Source organism: Haliotis asinina, chromosome 10 (assembly GCF_037392515.1).
Source record: "Haliotis asinina isolate JCU_RB_2024 chromosome 10, JCU_Hal_asi_v2, whole genome shotgun sequence".
NCBI classification, from domain to species: domain Eukaryota; kingdom Metazoa; phylum Mollusca; class Gastropoda; order Lepetellida; family Haliotidae; genus Haliotis; species Haliotis asinina.
Window position 1 is genome coordinate 13,980,667 of NC_090289.1, and position 26,362 is coordinate 14,007,028.

Sequence of the window (26,362 nt, forward strand, 5' to 3'; positions counted from 1 at the left end):
TATTGTAGTACACTGTATGCTTTACAAAATGGTTCCGGATTCTGTCAGTAGAATATCACGGCATATACACCGAAGTCATTTGTTTCCATGAGCATTCATAGACTGTGCATAATCATAACGTGCAAAAGGAAAGTCAGGTTACAATTACTGTTCACAACATGGAGGCACATCTAATTCATATGAAAAGCAACAAGTAGCACACAGCATTGACTGAAAATAAAAGGAATAAAAAATATTGTTACCTTGGAGTATTCAATTACAAAGAATATTTTGTCAAACTAAACACATCTATAAATTATAAAGCTGGATTCCTGCACCAATGATTCTAAGAATGTTGAAACTTTAATGAGCAAAACTTTTTGAAAGGATAATTATGGTGTGTTTACTAAAGCAAAACATCTTCTAAGGAAACTTATAAGACAAAATACATCATCACATGCATCAAAAGGGAAAAAATATGAAAACATTCCAAGAAATTGCAGACACTTCAATCAAACGTGTTGAAAAAGAAAGTTTTGTATCAAACTGAATACTTTTTATGATAATGGGATCAAATCCATCATCACAATTCCATCTTATCTGAAAACAACTGTCAGTAGCAACCATGCAAACAAGAAATGGTGAAATGAACAGCCAAAGATTTACCATGGTTGAAGCTCAGGTAGGATCTACGCCAACAAGGATGTCTAAAGAGCATAAGGGAAAGGATGAAATTAATGCACAGAGATGGATATTACCAGTATTCAGTATCTATGTGCAAAATGTACAAGTTGCAAGGAAACATGGTAAGGCAGATGAGCACTGAATATGGAAAGTTACAAGCATATGACATAGAAAGTCAGAAGGCAAATGAAGCAGTAATCAGTCTTTGTAATATCTTCAGTAGAATCATTCTACTATCAAGACACTTTAAATATATATTTGCTTTCACGTGTTACAGAAAACACAGCATTGATCCATGTATTTGTGATGTGCTTCATTCACATAAGGGCAAAATGCATGTTTATCATGCACACATTTTTCTTTAAGCATTGTCCAAATGGCCATGTATATTTCTTTTAATTTCGATATTGCAATATATACATGGATCTTTGGATATACAAAGAGGTTTGTGAGGTAGAGATGACTATATGTAAGAATTCAATGATGTCGTTGATTAACTGATAACCTGAAATAACTATAAATAACAATGATAAAGTCTATATTCTTTCCATTGGGCAAATGGGTCTGTCAGTTCTTTCATGAAGTATTTACATTAGTTTTGAGTAGGGTATAAGAATCTTAGGGTTTGAAATTAACACTTTGAGGTAGTAAATTTTCTATCTAAAATCTTATTTTGCTACCTGAAGAAAGGACACAGTCACAACAACTTGCTACTTGGTATTTTTATTGTAACTGCTACTGTTTATCAGTTAGTTGACATGTTCAAAGGATAGATCTTCATTCATGCAATTTCACTCGTAAACTTACTGATGATGGTGTTTCACTTTCCCAAAAGTGCTCATTGGAACTTTTGTTGGTCACAGTAATTGTGACAGATATAACCGATATAACAGATGTTTGACAATGGACATTTGTCATTTCCTGCATAAGGATGATAAAGCATTCGGTGCTAGTACAAGGAGACCTAATACAGTTCCATATGGCCAAAGACAGTAATGGGACTTGGACGGAGGAATTAACACCAATACAAAAGAATGCTGCTACCTGGTAAGGGATTTTGCTACCTATTTTTGAACCAAGTAGCAAGTACTTGCTACTTGCTAAAACAGTGAATTTCGAACACAGAATCTTAACATGTTTCACAGTGTTCTTGCCTTAACTATAGATTTCATATTCCATTGATACTATTCCAGGAAAACATATGAAACATGAAAATATATCATAGATCATTCAATCCACACTTACCTCAAATTTAAATGATTTCAAACAAATGTTTCAGACAATATCTGATATACTTCTACAGAGGTGACAACATGTGATTTGTTGCTGCAAATGTCTCCTGTCCAAACACTGGGTCACAACTGGCTTGTAATTTGTGAGCACAGTGATTAGGCCAGGTGGTCTATGCACTAATCCAAACTAAGTACAATAATCCATGGATACCAGTTTGCAAGTTATTAGCTGGAAACAAGTCTAGGCAAAACTATAGCTCTTTTTGCAGTTGAGGAAACAAACTTAAGAAGAAAGATGTAATAAGCCCCTTGTTAGTCTGGAATCCTTTCTTCCATATAATTTCTATTTTGTAGAGTTCATTTTTGTTCTTTTAGGGTTTATACGGGGATGCATATAAGATTACTTACAGACTGATCTATATCATGGGACCCTCTACTATCAAGGTAGTTAATGTTGTCGGCATTTGGATTATTAACGACTACTGACATTTGACATTTTATATATATTTTCAGTTGACTGATGTATAGTCTTCATTTCTGTCACAAACAATGTGCCACATAATCACAACTCATTCAAAATGATTGCGACATCGTGGTATTGCTTTATATTTTCACACTATGGCAGGAGATACAAATGACCATATCAAACGTTAACTAAGACACGTAACGAATTGTTAAAAATTACCTGGGAATTTCATTCACAATAGTAATATTATCATGTTTTCAACCAAAACATCTGAAACTTCTATTCATTTGGATACAGGGTCACGATAATGTAACAAAATATTGCTTTGCCACCTTAAAATGTATCATACAGTTAGCTGCCATGTGCAGAGTGAAGTTGCATAATATGTCACTTCATGTTATATTTTTAGCAAGAAATATGCAAATGATCTTCTAGTTGTCGCCTGAATACTGTTGATGAAGTAAGTTTTGATTCATTCTAGATGTAATGGCTGTAGGAGTCATCCTTGTGTCATATAAGTCAGAAGTTGCCGAAATTATGAATATTTCAATATTTCCAAGATTAGACATGAATTTTCAATGAAATAAATGACTTTTTCAAGAGCAATGAAGCTTTTTTATGTACTTTGCATGTGTAAACAGCCGATGTGGGGCATAGAGTTTCTGATTTTCCGATGTTTTTCATTTGCCGTGATAATAGAGAGTCCAAGTATAAATTTGTTGGGGAAGGGTAGTGGGCAAGGGGGCTTGCATGAGCATAGCACTTAACATGGTACATACATTAGTATTATTGATGGAAATATTTTATCATAGGAATCTATACGTCATTTAACTATATCAAAACCAATAATGCTATATAATCTACTTCTGTAGCTCTGATTTCTAGCTAGACTGATCACAGGTGCTTGTGCAGTTTAGTCTATTTAATTTCAAACAGATCTGTCTTTAGATTTTTTCAAAATGTTTGTAGACTTGGAGCAGATTTTAGTGGCATTGGGACCAACTAGTTATTATTTACAAACATGAACTTTTCATATAAACCTTTGTATCAGTTTGGACAAGTAGAGGTGATTAAATATTCATGAATTGTTAATGTCAGTTTGATAAACGCATCAGCAGAATCATGGCAAGATATAGTTCAGCTAGCTAAACATCGTGTTCCTGCTAGCTGAACTAAGCAAGATATCAACGTTAACACTACAATTATTTCTACCAATATCACTTACAGTGCCTTGTATAACACATAATATAATATTTCATTGTGATGAAGTCGGTAAGCAATGTTTAACTTTGAAAAGCGATTTTTTTTTTCTAATTTCATAAAGCAGAAATCTAAGCAACTCGATCCTAAAATCTGCAATTACGAAGCATTCTAATGGTTATAAATTTCAAATGGAATGAGCTGTTTAAATGAAAGGTTTATCACATTAAATGGACTCAAAAATGTGTCTGAATAATGAATATTTTAAAGCACGCATACCTAGATGTAGAGATATTATTGCATGAAGATGAAGACCTGAAACTTCACCAGTCGTCTTTCTTGACACTATGTTTACAAGCGTCGTTTGCCGAGTAACGACAACTTCCGGAATTCAAATTGCAGTTCCGTCGTTTACGGAAAAGGTATATGCAATGTTTCAAGTTAGTCCATGGCTTTAAAACCATAAGTTGATATATTTTATTCCGGAAAAATATATATTTTGCTTTTTATAAATCGGAAACATTTAAAAAAGACAGTCTATTTATGATATAAATATAAATGCGTATTTCATATTTTTGCAACTGTTGATGCATGGGACATAACTCAGTTAAACAGGAAGTGGTAAGGAAAATGTTAAAAAATGGCAGACGATGCTAGATCTGCGACTGATGCCAGCTCAAATCTTATCAACTTTGACATTGATGAAGTGAGTATGAAGCATTGCTTTCATATAAAAACCGGAACCCCTTGAGGTGTTGTCATTTCATAGAGAGTGCAGGGTTGGGAATGTCTATACCAGATAGCGAACTCCGATCTTCGACAGGTGCGCGCTGCACTTGAAGTTGAAGAGGGGAGGGGCTGGTTTTTCTCCTCGTCTTTTCCTATTAAGGATCCCGCGGGATTGCAAATGTTCTTGCGTTGGGTGTGCTGCGCAGCCCGTTAGAGTGGCTCCAACAGTCGCATAGTGAAATATTTTTTTTGGTTTCTTTATGAATTTTTCGTTAGCACACTCGTCCCATCCTGTAATCTACAAAATACCATGTGGTGCCGATATGGCTCCAAATGGAAACAGTTGTAGACGTCAGGCGTTAGACTCAATTTCATGGTGCATGCATGAATGATGTGCTTGTAAAAAGCATTTGATGGTTTTGTGACAGAAACGTTTTGTAGGGATAATGTGGATCGTGCTAATATATGAAAGATACATAAGCATATCAAGTTACGGCATAAGTGTGTGGTAGACTTCAAATCATTACTAAATATAGACAGCATGTGAAAGTGGCTTGAGTGCAAGTTCAAGGCCCATTTCTATTAGCCCACAATTACTGCACTAAACATTTTATCATGTATTTAACTTTTGGTTTTTGGTCTCCCATTTCCGTGTGAAAAAACAACAACGAAAAAAAAACAGCATTAAAAATGCAATGGGAAAAACAACAAATGGTACTCATTCCTTTCACGAGACTTCTACCTACTATACTGAATTAGGTCCCTTACCCTAAACCCTAAGCCTAACCCTAAGCCTAACCCTAACACTAACCCTAACCCTTACCCTAAACCTAAACCTAAACCTTAACCTTAACCTAAACCTAAACCCTTGAAATAATTCTAATAAACAAAATACATTGACCGAAATGCCCCAAAAATTGCTGATTGCTGATGTGTCCAGTGTAATGCATTCTTACTGCTTTGAAAAATAAATAGTAATAAACACCATTTCAGTGTAATGGTGCAATTTACTGAATGAAAAAATATATATGTATATTAGTTAACATTTATAATTCATTTGGTCCTAATAGTTATGTTGAAACCAAAATATGAAATATATTTAGATAATTCGATAGATAAGATAAATTGACCTACGCTGTGAATAATAGAATATGGCAGAATGTGACCGGTGTAACGCATTGTTACTAATTATTATATTATAAAAAATATAAAATTACACACAATATTACACCTCAGCACCTCTTAATACAAAGAAATATTAGCATTAGCATATTAGTCAAAAGAAAAAAATTCTAAATTAATGCTTGCGAAAATTGTGCATTCAGTGGTGAACAACTACTGGAAACTTGCAATATTGTTGGGCTTATGCCATGACATAGCTCCTAGAGATGAAACATCAGTGAGCAGAGCTTATATGCACTCTCTCAGTTTGTCTACCTTGTTGCTATGGCAGCGTCATAGGGCATTGTTTTGAGAACATGCTTTGGACCAAAATCACCTATTATTGCGTAAAGGAGTATTATGACGTGTTTTTAAAGTTTATGGTGCTGTATTCAAAAGGCAGGCCACATCATATAACCCGTGTGTAGTTTATGTTATGGCTATCAGGATTATGAACTCCTACTGACATTTGGCATTTTATATATATTTCCAGTTTACTGATATTTAATCTTCATGTCTGTTGCAAATAATGTGGCATAAATTGCAACTTGTTACGTGGTATGCAGTCAAATAAGAGTATGCAAGTTATGCCCCTTTGACTAATGAGCACAGCAAGGTCCAGTTTGTCATGTCTGTTGGAGTAAAGAAGCTCATACACTAGAAAATTGTTCTATTCCACTTACTGAAGTATCCTGTTTGTGTCAGGTACCACACACTTATAAACATGTAACATGGTGGCAGCGTGTGGCTACGAACATATCGCCTATGTCAGTTCACTCTCAGTAGTGACATCTGTCTCTCTCTTCTCACATGTTGAACTCTCTTAACAGCAGACCACATGTTTTGCCAGCATTCTCCTGTCTCTTTCTGACATTGCTGACGAGGGTGAAGAACAAGCACAACTTGCTCACTCCCCTAAACCTGTTAGCAAGATAAGTCTCCCAAACCCTCTTAATCTAGACTCCAACGCTGCAGAGAATTGAAAACATTTTGTCAGAAGAGGAACAACTGCATGCTCACTAAACTCTGTCTCCTTGTGAGTATCAAGTGTTTCTAAACACACCAGGTGTCGACACCTTAAAGGTGAATAATGGTTTTCACTTCACTACTCTTGAAGAAAACAGAACTGTGCACCAGATTCTTGAAAAGTCATTGAGACCAGTGAACATTTTGTATTCAATAGTAGACATCAAAAGGAAGGAGAATCTTTTCAATCATCTCATGGTGAAAGAACAGTACCCAATTTCAGGAAAGACAAGAACCGTATTGCACTCAGATGTCACTTGTTGAGAAATAAGACCGAAAATGTCAGCAATGTGGAATCTGCTGATAACTGTTCTTCAGACGGAGAAGACTGCGTGTTTTCAGAGCCCGTACAGTGCTGTATGGAAGTTGAAGACAGTGACATAATCTTCACTATTGATCCTGGAGCATCTCATGTCTTATCTGTGACTGTAATCCAACACAAGACTGAAGGCTGAACGGGATCATATGCTGAAACTTGGCATGATTAGCGTAATAAGCTAATATTACGATATAGCTGATCTGTGATAAGCCAAGTTGCCATTACTCAGAAATGTTCGGGTGATCTCAGGATTTGCCTTGACCCATAAGAACTAAATAAAGCTCTACATAGAGAGCACTATTCTTTTCCTGTCCTTGAGAATACTCTTAACTAACTCAGACAATCTCGCATCTCCTCAAAAGTAGATCTCTCATCTGGATACTGGCACTATTTACTTGCTGAAGACTCTAGCCTACTCACTACTTTTCAGACCTGCTGTGGAAGATACAGGTGACTTTGACTTCCTTTTGGACTGAATGTCTCCTTTGAGATAATCCAACGCCAACTCTCTGAAGCCCTAGATGGACTTCCTGGCATCATATGTCTTGCTGATTATGTACTCATACATGGAAAATACATCACTGAACGTGATGAAAATCTCCAGAAATCCCTTGCTAAATGTTGATAGATAACATTCGACAGAACCTAATGAAGTTGTAGATAAGACTTGGCAAGCACATTCATGGATCATGTGATAACAAAGGAAGGACTCTTGTCTGATCCAGAAAAGGTTAGAGCCATCCATGAGATGCCTGCCCTTACCAACACTTAAGAATTATGCCTTTTGCTTTGACTAGTTAACTATCTGGCCGAATTTCCCCCACAATTGAGAAGTCACTACATGGTCCTAGTCTCAATAAGATTTCCTTGACTAGGTGAAGTCCTTGGTGTCATCTACTCTGGTGCTATCATTCTATGACCCAGCTTAGCCAGCCACACTGGAGATTGATGCCTGCGAATATGGTCTTGGCTCAGTACTGCTACAGGAAGGTAGCCCTGTCACCCATGTCAGTTGGTCGCTGACTGATGCAGAGAACCGCTATGCACACATTGAAATGGAATTGCTTACTGCAGTTTTCAGCTTACAGAAATTCCACCAGTATGCTTATGCCTGCCATGCAACAGTCATTACAAATCACAAGCCTCACAAGCTACATGAATATCACAGACTTGTTGCCATAGTGAAGAAACCCTTATCAAAGGCGCCTACTCGACTTCAAAATCTCCTACATAGGATTCAGAACTACATGAATATCACAGACCATAGCCTGTGATGGATTGATACTCTGTGGACCACATGTTGTAATTCCAGCCTCTGTGTGAGGGGTTTAAGAGGAAACTCCATGTAGTACACATGGGGATCAATTCTTGCCTTCAGTGTGCTAAGAGTACTGTGTTCTGGCCCCCAGTGTCAAGTGACATTAGACAGTACATTGAATCCTGTGATGTCTGCCAGAAGTCTGTGACCAGCAGGTACCAGAACCACTCTTCATGCACGAAATCCCTGATGATCCTTTCCTAAAATCATCATCAACTCCCACTTCACCATGCTTGTTCATCAGTTCTAATGTATGCTACATATTTGTTTTATAGCTGGACGATGCTGAATTGGATCTTCCAGCTGTAGAAAGCACACCAACACTGGAAAGCATTCTCAATGAGGTTTGGTCACATTTTATTTATACATCTTTGTAAAATATGTGTTATGAACATCTGTTCACAAATAACCGTCAGAACTAAGTTCAAGTTCAAAAGGAACATGTAACAGCTAGCTGTAGCTATTTATTACGTCATAAGTGTTACCTGCTAATGTATCACCACCTGCTATCATAAATATCAATAGTATTTTAAAAACAATTTTAAAATATATGGGAAAGGAAAATGGCAAAACTTAGCTAACAGTACCTGTTTGTAATACTGGTCTCCTGGAATGCTGTTATGAGTCTTGTAATGTCCATCACAGCCAGATGACTCATCCTCCGTCTTGGATGAAGAAGAGATACCACCTAGTGCCGTCCAGCTATTTAAGGCTGATTCAGGGGAAACCTCCTCTATCAGTTCACAAGATAGTTACCTCAATGACCGACCTCGTCAACGGCGAGACAGGTGAGTTCGCACGTTTCCAGTGTTAGTTGTATGGTTTGTTGTTCAACACAGCAATATTCCAGCTATAAGGTGGCAGTCTGTAAATAATCAAGGGACCAGAGTTCTTCTGGACCATGACTCAAATCCTAAGTTATGGTGTGCCAAGTAGACACTTTGAACACTAGTCTTGCCACTGAGCCTCAGATGTACAGAATAATAATGCTAATGATCTTTGCATAAATATTTGCAGAGGTAAAAAGACTTCTAAGCCAATTCATGGCTCTGTACTCAAGCCAAGCAAGTTGAAGAACATATCAGCACAAATCCTGTCTGCTGCAGTAAGTTATCACTCTGATTTCTAATACTGTGACATTAGTTATTTATTGTTGTAATGATTCTCCAACTTAACTGACTCCATGATTGAAATATCCCTCAGTTAATACCATTCACATGTGAAACATTGTTGTGTGAAATGTTCTTGATATTGCATACTTTGCTGACACTTCAATGTTCTCCTTCCAGGATCGTGTTGATGCAGGGATGCCAACAGCTATAGTAAGTGTCCATATGTGTTGGTCAATACCCTTGGTTACTACACTATAATAATGTGATGGTGGTCTTTTTTCAAGTTTTGAAAAATGCACACATCTAATTGATTTGGGATTAGAATAGTGAAGTGCTAGACTATACCAAATACACTACTCATGGGAGCTAGAGTACACCATATTACAAGTCTAAGACAACTAATTAAAGGCTAACCTTGTGTTTACTAGAGATTCAATTAAAAAGGTGTTTTTCATTAATAAGAGACTGTTGAAGAAAATAGAATCTTTTATCATTTTGCGTTGCAGGAGTTCGTAAACCAAGGAATTAATAAAACTCAAAAGTTGTACAAAAGTTGAATGTCAGTCATGGTATAAGACATTTGTTTCATGTATTTGCTTCTGTTGTCTTTCAGACTGTCTCAGCTCTGATTGCTATTGGCACTTCCCATGGTCTTGTCCTTGTGTTTGGTAAGTTAAAGTGATTGCAAGAAAATGAATTGTCATGTGTGTTTTTAAGGCAACTAATGCCACTCTTCAGATGCATGTGGATAGGCCAAATGTTTACTCACTGCATTTTCAATCCAAATTGATACCGTCTGATTTTACTGATTGACCAATCAAATTCAAACATTTCATGTAGCCATGGTAGAATATGAACTTAATAGAATTGATGTGTGACTTCTTCAGATCCGAAGCAGGTCCTGAAGTGGTGCTTAGGTAGCACAGCGGTAGGGGCTCAGTATGGTGCTGTGTCCTCCCTCAGTTTCAACAAGGACTGTTCAAGACTTCTGTCTGGCTTCGCAAAGGGACAGGTATTGAGCTTGTGAATTAACGGAGACCTAACATAGAAAGAGGATGCCTATGACATTTCCTCAATAAAATGGATACTATTTAAACTTGAAAAACAGTTAGCTTTATGCAGTCAACTTTCATTTGAGTAATTCACTGGAATGCATGCACATATATATATGATGGTATTAAAGCGTTATCTGCCATTTATTTTGTTGTTGTTTTTTTTATATGCATCCTGAGCTTTAAGTTTAGTTTTCAAGGTTATCCTATGAATTATTATTATACACTTGTGAATGAGTCTTACATGTAGGGAGTATAAACCAAGTTTGAAATTTAGGTTGATGAGGTTATGTTGTGTAGAAGTGATTTCCTATAGATTGGAAGAGCACTGTAACCTCCCACACAGAATATGACAATATTTCATCTTGCACAGATCACCATGTGGGACCTGACAACTGGCAAACTACTGCGAACGATCACGGATGCTCATCCACAAGGAACAGCTGTACTTCATGTAGAGGTACAATACATTTAAGCCCAATTACAGTTAAAACAATCATGTCCTTGATAAGGAATACTTATAAACACTTACTGCTAATTCTGTACGTACCTGTAGAATGTTTTGTGGTAGGGAGTGAGTTTAGTTTTAGGCTGCAGTCAGCAATATTCCAGCTATATGGCGGCGGTCTGTAAGCAATCAAGTCAGGACCAGACAATCCAGTGATGAACAGCATGAGCATTGATCTGCGCAATTGGGAACCGATAACATGTGTCAACCAAATCAGCTAGCCTGACCAACCAATCCCGTTACTTGCCTCTTACAACTAGTGTAGTCACCTTTTAGGGCACTATTTTGTGGTTAGGATGAAGAGATGAGTTATTACCAGTATATTCTAAAACCTGTTAATTGCTAGAGGACAAAATGCATCAAAATGTGCACTTGACAACTTCCGACTAAATGTCATCAATGTACTGCTCACAACTTTTCACAGCAAAATCAGACCTACATTTATTCTGGATCAATCAGCAAAAACTTTGCTATTTTTTATATAAAATGAAAGGTCTAGAATAAGAGTTTTTTGGTAATAATCGAGAGGTATTTATTTCATCTTGTTATTGTTCATATTTCAGTTCACAGACAGCTTTGTATTGGCAGTATGTAGTGACAGTGGAGGCTCTGTGTTCGAGCTGGAGTTTAAGTATGTATGCTTGTGTACTTGGATACAATAAAGTCTTTGGGCTGGAGTCACTTTCTTAGCATGATGCTCTTGGGTTATAAGTTTTAGATAGATGCATGATAACATATGTGAGTAGGGTGTTTCATTTTGTCTAGAAGTGCATGAATGTATATAATCCATGATATATCATTCTTGTGTAATATATGAATTGTTGACACCTACCATATTGTTACATACTATCTATATGACTTAGTAAGTAGGTATTAAAGCATTAGTTACATAAGGGTCAACCTTATAACAGTAAGCATGAAAGCAATGGAGTGATGTAAGAATTGTTTTTTGTAAAATTGATATTTTTTTATCTTCTCAGACGCTTGATTGGAGTGAGAACTTGTGAGTCCCAGTGCCTGTTTTCTGGAAGGTAGGTTTATAAAATCGTTACAATCCTTTTTCTGCCTTGTGATTTTTTTACTGTTTTTCCTGACAGTTTAGATAGACTGTTACCTGGTAGAACGTAAGGATATTGTGCTACAATACCGGAAGAGCAGAAGATTATAGACTAGCAAACGGATACGGCACAACAATAATTGAAGTGCAACACTGACAATGATTCAAGTATCAAACATTGGAAGTATAGCTGAAAGGGAATAATGATGCACTTGTATTCCTCTGTATAGCCGTGGTGAAGTGTGCGTGATTGAACCCCTCCACATGAACCTAACCATCAAAGACCACCCAATGCAGGATGTCATGGTGCTGGCAATGGCATCTCTCTCAAAGGTGAGTCTGGTTGACAGTAGCTGTCTCATTGTTTCAGACCACTTATCGGACAGGATTGTTTACTCTCACTATACGGAAGCAGGTTATGTCATAGAAACGTTGTAAACACTGTAGATGCTGGCTTGTGTTTTAGATGCAGTTGTGCATGTGTATCATCTTAAATTATTTCTTTTTTAAGATATGAGACTTTATATATTGTATTTTCATTTAGGTTTTACTGGTGACGTTACGGCCAACACTTAAAGTTATGTTTACTCATCCTTTAAAGGTAAGTGAATTAATTCTGTGCATCAGAATTCAGATTTATCAGAAAATACCATATTCATTTCATTTGGTCACAATGAGCATGTTAATTACGTCTTGTCTGAATTCTGTGATTGTTCTGATTGTTTCTTAATTTGGAATAACCAAACTAGTTGTGATGGGTTTTCACCAAACTGGCTGCCATCTTAAGTCTTGCATCACTTTGGAGTACTTACCCAGATTACGCTAAAGGTATTTATGATAGCACATATATTGCTGATTATTCCTAACACAATCCCTGGCAGATGTATCATGACAAAATACTTTTTAAGTTATCTCCTCTTGAATAACTTCTGTTGAAACTTGGTGAAAGTTTGTACTTCAGTTGTTCTGGTGAGCAGCTCTACGTCTCCTAGGCTATATCCCCAGTCCAACACCGGTCAGACGCTTGATGAGGAATACGCATGACTTTGTCTTATTGTTGATGGTTTAGTTTCAGTCAGCATTGACTGTCATGTTTTTAAGGGCGACCCAAGTACTCTACCACTGTTGGCGTGGCAGTTTGTGATCATCCAGGTATCAGAGCGAGACCGGGTCATCGACCCAGTGCTAGTGTTTGCTCGTGACCAGACAATCTACTTCTATCAGGTAATTCTTTACATCATCTCTTTTTACATGGATGTTTTCAGTTTAGCTTACAGGTCAAAACAGGCATGATGAGTGAATGCTTTTATCCACTTGGCTACCCCACTGCCCTTCCACATCTTGAAGTCATTACTCTCATACCTTAAAGACTCCAGAACCCTCCTATATTTGGGAAAACTGTCAAAGTCTCTAGTCTGCAATGTATCTGTCTTTTAGGTAATCTGTCACGGACCACAAGACATTCGCTGTTCAGGTCTACAAAAGATGGAGGTCTCTTACCAGCTGCTCAGTGTCAAAGTGAGTCATGCTAAAGTGTAGCACATCAGCCATAAATATTTGTCCTTGTAGCAGCTTTATAATTACATTTCTTTTCAAGTTTATTATTTTTTAAATAGATTTTCTGAAAAATGAGATATTTTTTACAGTTGTATCACGTAGACAAACTTAAAGAATGCGTACATCACTTTTGTAGCAAAACAAACCTGTGGCTAAAAAACATTAGTTTCATCCTGGACAAAATTACTTGCCAAGAATTATCCAGGTTCAATTTTGTGTTGGATGTTAGTGAGCGATTGAATATAGTCTGATGCAGCAATCAGCAATATTCGAGCTATATGGTGGCAGTCTATAAATATTCAAGTCTTCAGCAGATCAAACCAGTGATCAGCAACATGGGCATTGTTCTATTTAGCTGGGACACAATGACATGTGTCAGCTAAGTCAGTGTGCCTGACCACTCCATCCTGTTAGTCACTTCTTAAAACAAGCATGCGTTTCTCAAGATCAGTCCTAACCCAGATCTTCATGGGTCGTAGATATTAGTTATAATATTATTTTGGTAAAGGTCAGTATGTCTGATCACTGACTGAGGCCTAACGTATAAATCATGATTTATAAATGATACAATATTTAGCTGTGATTGAAGAACAAATACAATATATTGCACAGATAAGTAAAATCATGATTTATCAATTATTCAATCCCACTATGGATCTTTTCATGATAACATGTCCGCTCTTGAAAGTTACAGATTGATTTACTGAAAAGGCAGATGTCAGGGATGTCAATCAAACAAAATATATTCCACCCTGGGTAGATTCACCATAATAATAATGTATATAATGTATATTCAACCATGAACTACCACTGCTACAGTATTCCATGGTTGTGTGTTCCCTCAATAGTGGATGAACCCACGGACTATTGTTACGCTGGACAAGTCTGAGAAGCTTCATGTCATTGATGTGAGATCAGAGGAGGAACTGGAGGTAAGACAGAGAGCTAGTGTATGGGGGCTGGGTTGTAATTTATTCCAGTTTTCTTGAATTCACTTTTTCCAAGGTTATTATTTGGAATGCAGTCATTTTACATTATGAATTTCACTGTGGGGTCATGTGTTCAGGCTTGTTGCATTGGGTCGATAACCCTTTAGGGGCCCCAGCTAAATATAAAAAAACTCATCTAATTTGGTTTGTAGGATAGTAGGATTAAGATGAAGTATTCCTGCCAGGAACTAAAACAATACTGATGGTAACATATAAATATCATGATGCTGGCTGCACCTTCTGGCTACCCTCAGTAATAAGTATTTCACGTTGCAGGTGATTGACATCTCTGAGGTTCAGCTAGTATATGGCACAAGTTACTTCAAGTCTTTGGCCACAGGAGGGAATGTCAGCCAGGCCCTAGTAAGTACACTGAGAATATATTGAGGCCTTTGTTTCTAGACTGCCAGCCATCACTCTCTTAACCACCAGTAGTGATTTATCATGATTCAGTTTTGTCAGTAAAGTTACTGTGATAAAAAAAGTATTAGTTATTAGCTCTGTTTGTGCATTCAGAACATGCTGAATATCAGTGAAACCTCATTGGCTCAAATTTTCCTTGTCAAGATATGGTTTTCATTCCTGGAGTACATTTATATATTGATATTAAATGAAAAAGAAAAAAATCAAAAGAAATCACTCATGCTCATGTTTCACTTAGAGTTTTCTTTAGGATTATTCACAGGAGCACAGAAAAGTTGTATTGTTACTTTCCCATGGAAGATACTGCAGTGGAATATTTTTACAGCAATATTACACTAGTGTAATACTGCTAGATTTATGACATCATCATGATTCACAGTTATGACGTCACAATGCTAATGCCGCTGTCACAGTTCTACAGACTCATGGAAAGCTGAGAGTCCCCACACTGTGTGCAGTGAAGCTGCACTTTCTATTAATTTGTGCTGCAGAGTAATAAACAGAAAATTAAACTTGCTTCAGTGAAATACCATTTTTATTCAACTTGTGAATGTGAAATGAGTGAAATTGAGTTTGATACCAAATCATTAACTCGTTTAATAAAAATGGTATTACACGGAAAGTCGTTTAGTATCTTCTGTTTACATGCTAGATATTTGTAAGCATTTATAAGTAAGATGGAGAATTCAATGTCCCTTTCCTGATTACTCTAATAAGTATTACAGGGAAGTGTACCTGATGACACTACTGTGTTCCAGGCTTATGCAGGAGAGCAAGCCTGCTATCAGTCAATCACCAGCCATGGGGGACAGCTCTTCCTTCAGGGAACTCGCAATGTACATGTCTTTACTCTGAGGACTTGGAAAGAGGCAAGTACATAAAACTTTGTCTTGCCTGAGTCAATCAATGCACCCTGCTTACAGGTAACATTGAAGATGCTGAACAGTAGGAATTTGTTTGGTACTTTGTATTGGTAATGTTTTGGCTGTTGCCTAACTCTGGTACTCCCGATTATGTTCCAATACCTGTGCTTCAGTTTCAAAATTAGGATTGTGGTGTTTGATTGCAAAAATTATATTGTTCATTGTTTCCTGTTTCCTTGTTCCTCGACTCAGAGAACATAAATAAACATTCAGGGTATGTCAACCCATGTCATCTTCATGACCAGCGAAGGTTGTTTGAACAGAAGAAACATGGAGGACTGAATGATATATGCATCATAACAATATGCATCATAGCTGGTTCTTATGTCATCATGACCTGCTGATTATTGCTCTTTCTGTCAGCTTCTACATGTACTACTGGTATTTAATGAATATGTATGTTACAGAGGCTGGAGGTTCTTGTGAAGCAGAATAAATACCAGGAGGCTCTGGCACTGGCTCTTTCTTTCTATGAGGGGAAGGCAAAGGCAGTTGTTGGACTGACGGGATCACAGAAGCAGAGGAAGGAGTTGGTAGCCCATCTGGTAAGTGGATAATGCCAGATGAAGCGCAACATCTGTGTTTTACAGTCTCTACCTTTAAGGACTCCAAACCCTTTTTGGAGCAGCCTCACTCATTTCACATTCATTACCTTCAGCATTGCTGTGACTCTTAGGGTGTTCATACCAAATTCATGTTAATTCCAGCACAAGTGGCCAGGTCGCGGGACAGGTGCTTCCAACCGTACATAGACGACTGGTTCCTTCGTGTGCTTGCCACTCACCTGAGTTGGGATGCAACATCCTCACCAGGTTGGGCTGGTTTATCAATCTCAAGAAATCAGAGCTTGTTCCCACCCAGGATCTGATTTTCTTGGGTGCAAGGTTTGAGACAGCATGAGGCATGGTCTCTCTGTCTCCAGACCACATCTCCAAAGTTCAGAGGCTTGTACTTGGGAATTTCCCATGGTTCTCTCACAGGTCGGAGACTTTCATGCAATGTCTGCGGATCCTGCTCTAATTGTCTTTCATAAAGACAGAGTCAGCACTCGTTTGATGGACTCTTACCATCCTAAGACCTTTCATATCAAATGAACTGCTGCTGTCAGGAAGGATAAACAGTTGTTCTGCTGTTACGGTGATGGGAGGGCTGGTCTTCCAGTGAACAAGCAAATCATTTGTAGGTGACTTGTCCCTGCTATTTGTATGAGTTATACTCACAAGGGTTTAACCATTTCCTGGTAGTTTAAAAGCTCATTCAGTTGGGGCAGTGGCCACTTCAAAGGCTTATGCTGTGGCACTACCCACTGAGGAAATCTGCTCAGAGCCAACCAAGTACATTTATCCACCACTAACAGCTGGACAAACATTTATGGGAATGTGCTCAGTTGGCCAGGCAGTTTTTTTAGTGGACATCATAGCCATACTTTCCACCTCATTCGTGGGTTTTGGGACCATGATGTTCCTTGTTTGAGTTTGTGATGTTAAAGCTGTGTAGGTTATTGAACTTACAGGGTGGTAGCCTAGTGGTTTAAGCATTGGCTTGTCACACTCAAGATCCAGGTTCGATTCCCCACTTGGGTACAATGTGTCAAGGCCATTTTTGGTGTTCCCCACCATGATATTGCTGGAATGTTGCTAAAAGTGGTGCAAAAACAAACTCACTCACTCACTAATGAACTTTCACAGAGCCATCATTATAAATGTCTTTGTATAAAACAAAGCAACATAGTTGTATGAAGTATGGGTATGTTGAGAATATGTTGATTGCTTTTTCAACCAGATCATTAAATAATTGAGGGTGTCCAACCAAGCATGCTGATTTGAAGGGCATTTTAAAAGTAAAAATATATAAGAAAAGAGTTATCCTTTGGAAGTTGTTTGAAGGATAGGAGTTGCTGAAGGGCTTTTTTCACTGAAGGACTGTTGGTTTTTACGGTACATTATTGTACTCAGTGTATGAAAGGGCTTACATCTCCACACAGATGCTGGACCTGTTGTTCAACTACGTGGACCTGTCCATGACCCGCCTGTGCCCTGAGAAGGGCAAGATTGAGGAGCTGGAGGAATATTACCAGGTAGGGCTCTTGGACTTACACCATTGTAGTGTGGGACTTTCATGTATGTAGGTTTAGAAACATAAGGATGGTCATTGATACATTTTTGCATCAAAGCATTTTATTCAGTGATAAAAAAAGATTTTAAAGAAAGTTTTCATACTAAAAAAAATGAGAATTTGTTTCTTTTGAAAGGCATTTTTAGAAGTTGTAAAGACTTATAGTTGAGTGTCCATAGAATTTGGTTTTCCTTCATAGAATTTATAGTTTTTCATTGTTTTATCATTATGGTATTAAAATCCACAAATTGTCAGTGTTCTTCATTATATCTATAAACTATACTCTCTTGATTGTAAGTCTGAGAGCTGACAGGTGAGGTCATGAACTTTAGGTACCGGTATAGGACTACTTTAACATTGCTGAAGGAAATTGTTCATTCCGATATAATGTTACACATAGTGTCTCATGTCTCTGTTTGTTGTTGCTAGGAAATAGTTCCAGTATGTGTGGATTACTCCCTGCATCTCCAGAGAACGTAAGTTGATTTCTTAATACATGCTGGCTCTTTCATTGAATCTGTTCTCTAATAGTATATATCATTTGTATAAAATTGTGTCACTAACATTTCCTTTAGAGTACTATTAGCTGAAATAATAATTTTGGTTATGAAATGTTAAACCCATTCTGAAAGTGCAGAATGTTTTTGAGGTAAATTCATAAATCTTTTGCAATACTTAGTAAGATCAAGGTAGCTGAAACTTTTCTTGAAGCTTTTTATGTTTCAAAGTTATGTGTTGGAACAATTAGAAATGATGGAAAATGTAGATTTTTGCATCATGTTTTTACTGTTCCTTGTATTCTTTCAGTGATATTTTATTTGGTCGTATTTATGACCGTTTCGGTGAAGATGTGATAGCACAAGGCACATTCCTAGAATGTCTGGAGCCATATATACTTGGTGATAAGCTCACATCCATTCCACCATCAGTCATGAAGGATTTTGTCGGCCATTATGAAACTCGGGAGATGTTGGATAATGTGGAGGCCTGCATTGTTCATTTGGACATCACAAGTCTCGACATTCATCAGGTGGGCACCAGTTAGCGTATGTTGAAAACTGATGTAGACAAAGTTTATATAAACATGAGTATGTCCTGGTGAAGCTGATAAGTTTTAAAAAGTGTGTATAAAGAATCTCACCCAAATGTCCACTCATATCAATTATATCAACACAAGTTGATAAAATTACAAACATCCCAGGCTTGCTGAGGATATTTTTACCTTTGTCAACAATATCAGTAGACATGAGGGTTAGATTCTATTTATCATCAAAAATCATTCTTCAGTAGTTTTCAATGAGAAATATCCATCTCTCAACACTGTACTACCATTCAACTTGCAGTGCAGTGATGTCATACCATTGTCAGGCCATTGTACAAAATCTGCTGTCAAAATGATATCTTCTAGGAGATATTATATGATCTCACACAAGTGATATCTCCTGTGGAACACAGGTTTGGATGATAAACATCTTTGAACATTCTCACCTGTTTATGATCCTCTAACAGAGATGCCAACCTTTATGATTCTGTCATAGTCGCTATGAATTTTAGCCTCAAACTAAAACAGTACAATGCACTATAAATTCTGTGAAATTTTACGAAAATTGATTAAAATTCTGATTTATAGACAGAAACATATATTTTCATCAATTTTTTACATGTTTGCCAAAAAAAGATGACATGAAACATAATGCTGAAATTTGGACTTCTGCTGTTGAAAGCATGTGAAATTAAAACTTCACTTTTGATTAACTAGCGTCATATTATCTGTCTCAGAATCCATCATGACTTTAGTATTTAGTTGACAATTAATTTCATGTTCCAACTACTAATTTTGATGCTAGAAACTACTATTTGCAACGCTGTGCAGTTGGCATCGATTATCTCTCCACTAAATGTAAGCTGACACGCCATGACGTTATTCAAGTAGTGTTAAACCTAACCCCATATGGCTACATTGACTGACTGTGTGTCTGTGTGCAGGTGGTTCACCTATGCTGGGACCATGGCCTGTATGATGCCATCATCTATGTGTACAACAAGGGCATGTATGACTACACAACACCCCTGGAGGAGTTGTTGCTGTTACTCACGTCAGCTGTGAAAACTGGCAAACAGCTCACAGGTCAGTACTAATTCTTTGCATAAATATCTAAAATATATGACTTGCAAGAAGCAGTGCATGATGGGAACTCTAATGTCTTGCCATGACAGATGGGCCAGCCCACCATCGTGCTGTGGGATGGAGTAAGAACTGTTTGGATTGAATTGATCTTATTCATTGTCCCATGTCTTCCATACTCCCAAGGGAGCTGAAAATGGAATTGAAGTGCACACTGATCAATTTTGTATAGGGTAATGATAAATGTAGTTCTTTGAGCATTTATCAATGGTTGATTCAGCTCTTTACAAATTCTGTTAATAATATTTTCTCAAAATTAGACTTTTGTGAGACATAACAGATGACATGTAGGGAGGTTTGGGTTAAGAAGACAGTACCTTATTTAATTGATTCAGGTAACGTCTTTGTGCTCTAAAGCTAGGATCTGTCACTGTTCTATGTAACATAAAAGTAGGTACATATATAAGGCAGGGGATAGGAATATTTCATGGTTGTTTTGTCTTACAGATGGCCAGATTAAATTGGGGAATAAACTGCTGGTCTACATCAGGTGGGTTCACATGTTCAACACACTTCTTCAACCCTCTCTATTAGAAGCATGACTGACATTAGGCTTTTAGAAGTCTATTTTTAGACTTTCATGCCCAGCTGTCTCACAACCTCAGAACTCAAATACATTATAAGTTGTTCACTGGTTGCGAGGGGGCCATGGGCTCATGTATCCCCAAGGTCTGTTTGTCTTCCCCGAGCCCGCAGGGCGAGGAGAGCATTTATAAACCTTGAGGGTACATGAGCCCATGGACCCAGAGGGGACAGTGAACAACCTATTTATCTTACCGAACACCTGAATTATAATTTTGAACTCTTTGAAGCACTTCTGTTGAATGCAAGGAGAATCACCATTTTGCAGACGACACAAGGTAAACAGATTAGTTACCAATCGCAAACCATCGGTAATTTCTGTGTTTGATGCGTGATTCAGTGTTATTCGACGTAAAAAGTACTACCATGAAGCACCACAAGAGTTCGGAATTCCCAGCAGTGTACATTGAAAATAATACATAGCCTGTATTAGTCCCAAGTACCTCCTGAGATCAGAAGATTCACTGTGTCCTTTCTGTCTGTATTTGATGCCTCCTGCATAATATCTTTTGGAAATATTAACAGAATTATGACTATTAGTGTTGGTGATGATGTCATGTTTTTTGATACAGGATTTGTGTTGATAATGACAACTAAGAAAGTATGCACTGGTTAGGTGTAATGATGGCATTCTGATTATTGTTGCAATTTTGTTTTCTGTGCAACACTCCATTTTGACATACACACTGAAAGATAGTCCCTCACCCCATGTGTGAGTTATCACTGTTTTTGTTAAATCTTTGTCTTCTATGTTGATAAATAAGTAGATTTTTATTACAATAGGACTTTTTTCTGCTCCTTTTTTCCTGGTACTTTTTTACCGAGGACTTTTTTCTTACAATACCTTAAATGTTTGTAAACCACATCTATCACTTTTATCTTTCTCGTTTATAAGAGTACTTCAGTTTGATGTCTACCTAAAGTCTCATGCTAATTAAATCATGCTCAAAATGAAAGGTACAAAACAAACCTATGTTTGTGTGTATGTTGTATTTATAATAATTAAAATTTTTTTCATACACTGAATATTCAAGAATGAAAAAGAAAGAAAGTGATATTATATTATTTCCCGTTCCAAATCTACCTCTCAATAAGTAGCTATGGTTAGCTACTCTTGAAATGTTCACTGCCTTATGAACTTCTTAAGCACACTTTTAACATGTTGACTGTGATCAAGAATAAGGACTCTGGATGTTTGTCAATGATGTGATGTCACAAATGATCAAGGTTTAGGTGATCTGTTCTGCAGCTGCTGCCTTGCTGGGAGAGCCTACCCCTTTGGAGACATTCCAGAAGAGCATGTGGAAGAGGTCAAGGAAAAGGTTAGCCTAACTCACAATCCCTGAACTGCAATACTTCCCCTTCTGCTTAGCCCTCTCTGCAATGCTTAAACCCTCTGTGAAACAAGTCTAGACTTCTTCCAGTTCGTGCAATTTCCTTTTTCACAGGAACACATGTCAGCACACTGCCAGGGTTGTAGACAACTTGTTATGAGCATGTCACCTGTCAGCACACTCCCGTGGTTGTAGACAGCTTGTTGTGTGCATATCAGGTGTCAGCAAGCAATAATGTATGAGTCAGGACAGGAATAAATATAAATTTTCTTAAAATTATATGACCGCATCGGTGGTGTAATGGTTTGAGTGTCCGCCGAGAGATCTGAAGGTGGCGAGTTTGATCCCTGATACCAAAGGGAGTTAGAACATGGTACATGTTGGTCCCTGTCTGGCACTCGGTGTTAATGGACTGGTCTGCTCAGAGTCAGTGTAAGGTGTCTGAGTTGGGTATTCATGCTTAACTGTGGCATGGTATCTCACTATAAACCACCTTAAATCTGGGCTGGTACAAGCAGCCACACATACACACACATGTACATTGTCATGTAAGCAAGATTTTCTCAAGTTCGATGTCAAATCCCATGTCACCTTACCTCAGAATTATCGGTATATATATTCAGAGACTAATGATTCGTCCAGGAAAAGGTCATCTTCATCTCCTATGGTCTTCACAGCTCTTGCATCAAGGCACATCATGAATTGTTGGGTTTGTCATTGTCACCCTGTTGGGACATAGCAAAGGCTCTATGGGAACTCTGACTGACTTTTGTCACACTGATTATCTGGTTGTTTGCTCTATGCATTATGATCTATCAGGTCAAAAGAGAATAATATCAACACTGGCTACATCTGACACAAACTAGATGAACAGTTAGTGGTTGCATATTTTAGAATGAATGATGTTAGGGAAAGTGAGATGCTCAAAATGTTCTTCTGTTTCAGGTGTTTATGACAATCACAGGTCTACATACGTCAAAGCCTACAGAAGGTGAGCTCAGCCAGGATGTATAAGCAAGGCACTAAGCAAGAGTGATGTAGGCAATGCTCAACTACCTTAAACAGTTGTTGTGTTGAATTCTTTTTCTACAGTGATAAGATGGAACAGTATTTGAAACGTTAATGTGTCTTCCATATTTCACATATGTTTCATATTATTAATCATTTCGACATGTGAATGTGTGAGGTAGAAGAGGCCTTCAGCAACCCATGCTTGCCATAAAAGGTGACTATGCATGTTGTGAGAGGCGACTAACAGTTGACACATGTAATCGGTTCCCAATTGCACAGATTGATGCTCTTGCTTTTGATCGCTGGATTGTTTGGTCCAGACTTGATTATTTACAGACCGCTGCCATATACAGTAGCTGGAATATTGCTGAGTGTGGCGTGAAACTAAACTCACTCACTCAGTCACTATTAAAAATTTCTGACAATCAGTAATTTGATGTTGTTTGGAATCTTCTTTTACTTCATTCAAGGGACAAAACAAATGTCTGTAGCCCTCGGGAGGTAATGACATACCCATGAGTTTCAGTATTGTCATAATGGATCTGTGAGAAATGTAAATGATGTAAGTTATCAGAGAGTCGAAATGAACTGACTTAGTGTGTTTCTCCAGATGAGCCGGCCTACCCTAACCTCCGCTCACTGCTGCAGTTTGACACCAGAGAGTTCCTAAATGTCTTAGCACTGGTACGTTGGACATGCTTATATAACATATGTCTGATCCCCCAGCAGTTTCACACAAGAAAATTTGTAAGCATGTCAGATGGTCTCTGGTAATAAGGCGTTGTGACTCACAATTGATTACTGTGAGTCATTGTACCATAATTATGCAGTACATTGCTTTCTTGCCAAAACTGTTGCAAACACTAAAGCACTATTTCATACTTCAGTTCAGGAATTATCCAATTTTATTCCAGTTTAGTGGTGGAATCATGATTTGATGGTTTTTTATATTGAGAATACCATGATTACAATGTATGTCCTTGCATTGTATCACAAAAGCGTAGAACAGTGGGAATCATTTGCTTCAGTCATAATGACAGTTGTACTTATGAGCTTTATAGTTTACCTGTTTTGGTGTACTGAGGTATTTAAACAATCTGTGGTGATTTCTGTGACCCATTTGAGAAGTTCATGGAAATTGTCTTCCTTTCCATACATGCCTGGATCTTTTGTCTAACAGCAATAATATCCATCAATTAATTGCATTATACACACACCTCCGCGTGAACAGAACTGTCTTATATAAATGTCTTTTGTGTTTCAGGCCTTTGAGGAAAGTGAATTCAATTCTGAGAAAGGGTAGGTAACCAGGCTTAGGAATAGATATACAGTAGAATCTGTCTATTACAGACTGGCCTTGGACCGAGTCATTTGTCCAGACTGTAGAGCAGTCCACATTAAACAACTTTTGTCTGTTAATGTGTTCACTGCCATGATCAGTTACCTCCCTTTGTTAAGGACAACCAACAACTGAAATAGTTCTTTTTTGTTTTTCATTTATACTTGCTGCTATATTTATACTTTCATTTGACAAAATCTGTTGACGTGAATGCTTCTGCCTTTGTAATTTCCACATAATACAATGTTTTCAGTCATAAACATTGTGAACAGAAGTAACACAGATGTTTTTTCAATGGATTGTTATTTTAGTCAGCAATGGCTGGATTACACAGCATTGTTCTCATAGCAAGCTGATTGTCAGAACTGTTATTTTAGTCTGTAATCCGTAATTAAGAGAGCCAGATTATGAAGCATGCTTTAACAATAAATTTTGCTGGGACTCAGAGAGTAGTCCAGATTATGGAGAAAACCGGATTACTCAGAGTCTGGATTTGACAGCTTCCACTGTACTGATAATGTTGTCTGTAAATTTAATTCTAATTTGATGTTTATTGATGGAAACAGAAGTTGACATGACAGACAAATATGGGATATTTACAATGAAATACATAATTACTGTTGTCAAGCCATGCACAGGTGATTCAAAATATTTATTGTAGATGCATATTTTCAGGGCTTCTTTCATATTATGTTACATGGTTAAGATTCTGAATGGAAGAATATGTTGACATGTCTGTGTTATATGTGACAGGATTGCCAAGCGACAGAGGGTCGTGGACATTCTGCTGCAAATCATGGTGGAGAGTGTGGGATTTACAGTGAGTTACATCATCAGCTCCATGTATTCTCTCAGTGCCAGCATCTCAATAACATCAGGCCAGTCCAACTGGATTCATGCTTTATAAAATTTATTTGTTTTTGTTCTGATTTCATAATGTATTTGAAACTAATTTTAAAAATTAAAACAAGAATATGTACGAAGTCAGAATTTCATTTTTACTCACCATTTAAAATGGATTTTAAGGTTGTCTGTTCCATGAAACAAGATATGTTTGGAAGTAACTTAGATTTGCAGACAGTAGGTCCTGTGTGATACATAGTTTGTAAGTCACTTCTGACAATGGACATATCTTGTTTCAGCCAACACAAGTCGGAATCCTCTTCACTTTCCTGGCTCGGCAGATGGCCAGACATGAAAACACCATCATTGTCAACAGAGTGCTGTTCGAACAGGTAGTGTTGTCTGCAGCAACAAACAAACAAACATCTCGGTATATGCCCATGGAGACTGCTTAAGTTGTGAAAAGAATCACACATATCCCAAACTAAAATTTGTCTTCAGTTTTATCAGTATCAACTATTGATGCTTCATTTTTTACTGAAATATAGCTTACTTTCAGAATTTCAGTGCATAGTCAATGCTCTTGTTCACTGATTGCAAGAAAGCAAACCTGATTATGCAGGCAAAAGAATCCAAGTGTAACACAGGATCATTTGAAATAAAAAATGTAAGGTTATAAATTAACCTCATTCAGTATCTGTTTATATTTGCTGGTAGGTGTTAGAGAGGGGGAAGCCTCATGAAACAAGTTTCTGTGTTGTAGGTGTTGGAATTTCTCTCCAACCCTGAGGATGAATCTCGTCATGAGGAGAGACAACAAGCACTCATGGAACTGATCCATGCTGGGGGGCTGCAGCAGTTTGATGAGGGGAGACTACTCCGTCTTGCAGAAAACGCTAAGTTGTAGGTTGACAGTAATGGATCATTCTTACTACAACTACTCTTTTAAACATGAAATTGCACTTCTGTCAGTGTGGGTGCAATTAAGTTGTGGAATTGCTACTGGATTTCTTTGCAACCTGCTAGATCTTGTTTAAAGTTGATCCTTTTGGCAGAACCATTGTTTTATGGAATTGAAAAAAACTATTTAATCTTAGTCGCTTTTAACCTTATCCATCACTGTGGTAACCCTGAAATAGTGTTCACTGAACACACCTCACTTATTCCATCCAAAAAGGATCCACATTCAGATTATATTAGAATCGATTATGACTTTTG

At 37.5% G+C, this 26,362-nt stretch overlaps 2 protein-coding genes across 9 annotated transcripts in view; one reads left to right on the plus strand and one right to left on the minus strand.

The window, feature by feature from the left end:
* Nucleotides 1-3,937, minus strand: part of LOC137298325 (thioredoxin domain-containing protein 6-like) — a 36,342-nt gene extending 32,405 nt beyond the window's left edge. For 5 of the 8 annotated variants that reach the window (XM_067830534.1, XM_067830533.1, XM_067830532.1 and 2 more), the window contains exon 1: nt 3,841-3,937. Coding sequence is in view for 3 of the 8 variants with exons in the window: in XM_067830536.1 (XP_067686637.1) it covers nt 646-648 (3 nt within the window). In the remaining 5 variants the exon portion in view is untranslated. Of the gene's footprint in view, nt 1-645; nt 687-3,840 lie in introns of all 8 variants that reach the window. The other 3 variants (XM_067830529.1, XM_067830535.1, XM_067830536.1) reach the window with 2 other exon arrangements.
* Nucleotides 3,938-4,186: 249 nt separating this feature from the next.
* Nucleotides 4,187-26,362, plus strand: part of LOC137299198 (vacuolar protein sorting-associated protein 8 homolog) — a 32,037-nt gene continuing 9,861 nt past the window's right edge. The window contains exons 1-30 of the mRNA XM_067831773.1: nt 4,187-4,267; nt 8,390-8,458; nt 8,760-8,902; nt 9,132-9,219; nt 9,404-9,436; nt 9,840-9,894; nt 10,114-10,238; nt 10,652-10,738; nt 11,350-11,417; nt 11,767-11,817; nt 12,074-12,176; nt 12,388-12,444; nt 12,945-13,067; nt 13,281-13,361; nt 14,249-14,332; nt 14,666-14,752; nt 15,571-15,681; nt 16,143-16,280; nt 17,720-17,812; nt 18,280-18,326; nt 18,658-18,880; nt 19,837-19,978; nt 20,483-20,525; nt 21,867-21,939; nt 22,897-22,942; nt 23,573-23,646; nt 24,227-24,261; nt 25,055-25,121; nt 25,444-25,536; nt 25,908-26,047. Of these exons, the coding sequence (XP_067687874.1) occupies nt 4,202-4,267; nt 8,390-8,458; nt 8,760-8,902; nt 9,132-9,219; nt 9,404-9,436; nt 9,840-9,894; nt 10,114-10,238; nt 10,652-10,738; nt 11,350-11,417; nt 11,767-11,817; nt 12,074-12,176; nt 12,388-12,444; nt 12,945-13,067; nt 13,281-13,361; nt 14,249-14,332; nt 14,666-14,752; nt 15,571-15,681; nt 16,143-16,280; nt 17,720-17,812; nt 18,280-18,326; nt 18,658-18,880; nt 19,837-19,978; nt 20,483-20,525; nt 21,867-21,939; nt 22,897-22,942; nt 23,573-23,646; nt 24,227-24,261; nt 25,055-25,121; nt 25,444-25,536; nt 25,908-26,047 (2,645 nt within the window). The 5' untranslated portion in view covers nt 4,187-4,201. The remainder of the gene's footprint in view (nt 4,268-8,389; nt 8,459-8,759; nt 8,903-9,131; nt 9,220-9,403; nt 9,437-9,839; nt 9,895-10,113; nt 10,239-10,651; nt 10,739-11,349; nt 11,418-11,766; nt 11,818-12,073; nt 12,177-12,387; nt 12,445-12,944; nt 13,068-13,280; nt 13,362-14,248; nt 14,333-14,665; nt 14,753-15,570; nt 15,682-16,142; nt 16,281-17,719; nt 17,813-18,279; nt 18,327-18,657; nt 18,881-19,836; nt 19,979-20,482; nt 20,526-21,866; nt 21,940-22,896; nt 22,943-23,572; nt 23,647-24,226; nt 24,262-25,054; nt 25,122-25,443; nt 25,537-25,907; nt 26,048-26,362) is intronic.